The sequence below is a fragment of the Amblyomma maculatum genome, chromosome 8, assembly GCF_055883805.1.
Source record: "Amblyomma maculatum isolate TAMU_Amacu chromosome 8, ASM5588380v1, whole genome shotgun sequence".
Taxonomy (NCBI): domain Eukaryota; kingdom Metazoa; phylum Arthropoda; class Arachnida; order Ixodida; family Ixodidae; genus Amblyomma; species Amblyomma maculatum.
Window position 1 is genome coordinate 54,175,921 of NC_139351.1, and position 5,281 is coordinate 54,181,201.

Sequence of the window (5,281 nt, forward strand, 5' to 3'; positions counted from 1 at the left end):
TTGGCTTTAGCCCAGCCGCTAAAGGTGCTGCGACTCTTGACCGATCAGACTGTAGTAAATGGTAGCCTGCCATACTATTTACTTTTATCATTGGTATCTATACTCACCTTCTAGGTCAAAATTCCATAATGCCTTCAAATAATTGACGCATTTAAGAGAAAGAGCTTACAGGTAAACAATTTCTGGTATACGTTTTATTCAGGAATTCTCCATACGACCGCTTGAAGCAATCAACTGATATAAATCTATTAGAAATCTAGACGCTTCAAGCAATACCAACTTTATACTGGCAAGTGTTGTTTACACATTGTGATATTCGTTTCCATATTCTCAAATCATTAATTTTTCAATGATTCCTGCAAGTTGCGGTGCCTTAAACTGATTCGTTCTACGTCCTTTGCAGCGATGAACTTATATCTGTCCACAAATGATACGAAGTTCATAGCACATAACTGATTAGACGCTTTTAGATATTGTGGTGGGAATTTGAGGAATGGAAGTCACGCCAACGTCATGAAAAAAAAAAGGTATCTGTTGTAGCCGCGGCGAGCGAAGCAGAGGCAGAGCGACTAAGCAACATGTTTATTCGGCATGCTGGGCCGTACAGATTGAGAGACCCGCACGAGCGATCTGCGCGCTGACTTCTTAACAAGTGCCACGCTCCCCCTCTCGGCGTTGCCATTCACACACGTCACAGCATCACGTGACACTACATACCAATCGCGCACAATTCCCTTTTCCCCTAACTGTTTTACACCAGCTCTATGGGGTATAACGATCAGGAGGCTTCCGAGAACGAGCACTGCGCCGAAGAGGTGGCGTGTCCGGAGGTTGCGCATGCTCCCGGAGCGGTGGTGCAGGCAGCGTGGACCTTGCAGGCGAACTGGCGTTCTGTCCCCGCAACGTAGATGCTTGGGCAGGCTGTGGTGCTGAGGAATCCTGTGGCTCAGACGTATCTAAGGAAGGGGTCTTAGTAGACGACTCTTCCGGTACAGAATCAGGCATTGAACTAGGCACAGAAGGATACACAGTTGGCCCGGATTCAACACTTTGAAACGAACACGGACGTAGGTTGTCAGCATGCACAAACCTCTGTTCCTGCCCTATTCTAACATTGTAGGTGGATGCACTGCACCGCTGTTCTATAACGCCTCGCAACCACTTCGATTCCCCAGGACGTAGTCCTTGGACGAGCACATGGTCGCCTTCCTCAAATGATCTCCATGACCGCCCTCTCTCGTTAGCCTTCTCTTTCGTCTGGTAGAACCTGTCGTCCATACGTTTTTCCAAGTTCGGTTGGAGAAAGGTCAGGCGTGTGCGCGGCTTCCATGACAGAAACAATTCCGCGGGTGTCAGCCCCGTGGTTGCGGTTGGTGTGTTTCGGTATGTGAACAGAAATTGGTCAACCCGATGTTGCAAGGTTTTCTTGATCCCTGTTCTTCTCTCGTCGAGAACCTGTGGCAAAAGGTCCCGCTTAATGGTCTGTACGTACCGCTCTGCGCTTCCATTTGATGCGGGGTGGTACGGTGGCATCCTGGTATGCCGCACCCCATTCCTGCGGAGAAAGTCTGCGAAATTCTTGGCACAGAACTGTGGACCATTGTCCGTAACTACTTCTTCTGGCAGGCCGTAGGACGCAAAGACACTCCGCAGCTTTTCAATGGTCTTCTCGGTAGAGGTGGATGGCATGACGAACACTTCTGTCCACTTGGAATGCACATCCACTAGGACTAGGAGCCACTGGTTATCGGTAAAAGCAAAGTCCAGATGGATTCTTTGCCATCTGCGAGTTGGCCAACCCCAAGTTATCAGTGGGATACGTGGCGGAGCATTTTGTGTTAACTGACACGTGTCACAGCTTTTCGCAATCTGCTCAATGTCCTCCGTGAGCTGAGACCACCACACAAAGCTACGGGCGAGCATTTTCATGCGCGTCATCCCGGGGTGTCCTTCGTGCAAAAGATGCAACACCTGTTTGCGCAACCCACGAGGTATAATCACTCGATTTCCCCGTGTAACACACTGCTGATCTACAGATAGCTCATGTCAACGAATTAAATAAGGCATTAACTCATCATCTTTAACATGCGGCGGCCAACCACTCATAGTATAACACAGCACTTTCGACAATACTCTGTCAGTTCGAGTGCACTTCTGAATTTCAACAGCAGACAATGGCACTTCATCAACAACTGAAAAGAAATGTGCATAATCCGAGACATAATTGCGATTTGCAAGTGTTAACCTTGAAAAACCGTCAGCATTTCCAACCTCTCGACCTTTGCGGTAAACCCAACGATAATCGTACGCTGCAAGCAGTAAAGCCCAGCGCTGCATGCGGGCTGCTGTCATCACTGGTACGGGCTTACCATGAGCGATTAAGCCTACCATTGGCTGATGGTCGAAGTAAATCTCAAAGTGATGCCCGAGCAGATATTTGTGGAACTTTTTCAGCCCAAAAACAACAGCCAAGGCTTCTTTTTCGATGTGAGCATACCCCTGCTCTGCTTTACTTAACGTTCTGGAAGCATAGGCAATTGGCCTTTCGTCGCTTCCAATCTTATGAAAAAGAATGGCTCCTACGCCGTAAGCCGAAGCGCCGCACACTAGTCCTATCGGCTTTTTCTGGTCGTAGTATGTCAGCACATTGCTTTGTGTCAACCAGCTCTTACTTTCTTGAAACGCTTGCTCAGCTTCCTGTGACCACTGAAATCCCTTTTCTTTTTTTAGAGCATTATACAGAGGCTTAAGCTTAGCTGACATGTTCGGTACAAACTTCCCGTAGAGGTTAATCAAGCCCAGGTAAGCTCGCAACTGTGCCGCATCTTTTGGACTTGGTGCCTCTTTTATCGCTTTCACCTTTTCATCTGATGGCCGAACGCCCTTGTCGTCCAGAATGTGGCCTAGGTAAGAGACAGATGTCTGAAAGAATTTACACTTTTCCTTTTGCAATCGCATGCCTCTTTCTAGAAAACGTGCCAACACCCTTTCCACTCGATGAAAACATTCGTCAAATGTTGAACCTGCGATAAGCACATCATCCAAGTAGCAGCTTACCCGCTCAAGCCCTTTTAACACATCATCCATGACAGACTGGAAAATAGCAGGTGCACTTGTGATGCCATAGGGCAAGCGCGTGTACTTGAAAAGCCCCAGGTGTGTATTGACAACCACCATTGATTGTGCCTCCGGATGCAGTTCCAGCTGTTGGTACGCTGTCGACAAATCAAGCACTGTGAAATACTTGCATCCTGACAACTTTGCAAACAAATCTTCCATCACGGGAAGTGGATAATGGTCAGTTCGCAGGCACGGATTCAATGTAACCTTGAAGTCCCCACACACTCTGACTTTGTTGTTCGCCTTAGGCACAACAACTAGGGGCGTCGCCCAGTCGCTTTTCTGTACAGGGACTAACACTCCCCTGTTCACAAGAGACTGCAATTCAAGTTACACGGTTTCCCTCAAAGAAAATGGCACCTTTCGCGCTTTGCAAAATACGGGGTTGCTCCCCTCCTTCAAAACCAGCCTGACTGGACTACCTTTGATCAGCCCCAGAGTGGGCTCGAACACCTTTGCGTACTTCTCAAGTAGCGCCGCAACTTTGTCTAAACACACGCCATGCACACTTGACCAGTCTAGCTTAAGAGCCTTCAGCCAGTCACGCCCTAGCAACGCAATGTCGCTATTGTTGTCGGTTTTAACGACAATGAGCGGAAGTTGCCTGCACTGACCATTATGTTCAACTGGAACCGTCAACTTCCCTGTGACTGTTAGCGGCGACCCACCGTATGTCCTCAGCTTTATGTGGCAAGGCTCTTTAGGTAGACTGGGCCACAATTTCCTGTATAGCGTTTCTGGCACAATGGAAACAGACGCACCCGTGTCTATTTGCATGTTAACATCCTTCTTGGCTACCTTGAGACAGATTTCATAATGCCCTGGGCGTTCTGCACAAGAATAGACATTGTACAACAACACTTGGTCACAATCCGCGTCCTCCACAGCTACCGAATTAGCCGCGTCTCTAGACTTGAACTTGCACATTTTCGCCAAGTATCCGTAACGTTTGCATGCACGACAACGATACTTGCGAAATTTGCAGTTCGATGCTTCGTGCGCTGAGCCACACCGAAAACAGACCGGCGATTCAGACACTCGGTCCCTTGCTAGTCCTGCACCGGTTGAACGCGGCTGCTGGCGTTTCCCACCGCCTGGCTTATGACGTACGGCGTCGACTGTACCTTGCGTCCCGGTCGGTTGAAATTCCCGACTTTCCTTCCGCGCTAGCTCGATGCTTTTCGCAACGTCGCAGGCGTCCGAAAACGTCAACTTGCTTCTCTTCAGCAACTCTGCTTGCGTTGCGCTGTCGCAGAGGCCCACTACAAAGCGGTCTCGAAGAACCTCATCGAGGAATTCCCCGAATTCGCATGAAGCTGCCAAACGCCTCAACTCCACTGCATATGCTGCTATGGACTCTCCCAGATGCTGGTACCGCCGATTAAACTTGAATCGTTCTGCGATGACCATGGGCTTTGGGGTGAAATGACTTCCCAGCACTTCTACGAGTTCCGCATAAGTCTTGTCCTCTGGCGTTTTAGGCTCTAGCAAAGTCCTCAGCGTCTTGTAAGCCCTCTTGCCTATTGCCGTAATAAACATCGAGACCTTGAGGTCGTCGCTCACCTGGGAGGCCTTCAGGAAGTGCTCGAACCTTTCCACGTAGGACCCAAAATCCTCGTCTCCGTCTTCGACGAACTGGTCGAAACTTCCAAGCGTTGCCATCCCTGTGCCTCGCCCAAACGCTCTCCACGAACGCCGGTGCTTCCTCGCACACCGCGATGAGTTTCACGCAGTACAGCAGGATCACGAACGCCGCGATGCGTTTTACGTAGTCCAGCGGGATCACGAACGCCGCGATGCGTTTTACGTAGTCCAGCGGGATCCCATCCTCGTCGCCAATTATGTTGTAGCCGCGGCGAGCGAAGCAGAGGCAGAGCGACTAAGCAACATGTTTATTCGGCATGCTGGGCCGTACAGATTGAGAGACCCGCACGAGCGATCTGCGCGCTGACTTCTTAACAAGTGCCACGCTCCCCCTCTCGGCGTTGCCATTCACACACGTCACAGCATCACGTGACAATACATACCAATCGCGCACAATGCGATCACATGATACTTCAGTATCAAGCTTGTATTCCATAGGGTCCGCGCTTAGGGCGTTCACCCGCAGACTAGCCATAAACAATAATATAATAAAGGCGATTTTTTATTTCCTAAACTA

The 5,281-nt window shown here is 49.5% G+C and overlaps 1 protein-coding gene across 1 annotated transcript; it reads right to left on the reverse strand.

The window, feature by feature from the left end:
- Nucleotides 1-762: 762 nt before the first annotated feature.
- On the reverse strand, nt 763-4,782 carry LOC146181178 (uncharacterized). The gene is made up of 2 exons (XM_084575717.1): nt 3,725-4,782; nt 763-1,009 (listed from the first exon to the last, which is right to left on the reverse strand). The coding sequence occupies exons 1-2, from the start codon at nt 4,780-4,782 to the stop codon at nt 763-765; spliced, it is 1,305 nt and encodes a 434-aa protein (XP_084431843.1).
- Nucleotides 4,783-5,281: the final 499 nt, after the last annotated feature.

Excerpts from the sequence above, each read along its gene's own strand:
- LOC146181178 (XM_084575717.1), bottom strand. The coding sequence starts at position 4,782 with ATGGCAACGCTTGGAAGTTTCGACCAGTTCGTCGAAGACGGAGACGAG. Across the intron at positions 1,010-3,724 it reads GAACATAATGGTCAGTGCAG|TTCAATGCCTGATTCTGTAC; the intron begins GCAACTTCCGCT and ends TTCTGTGCCTAG.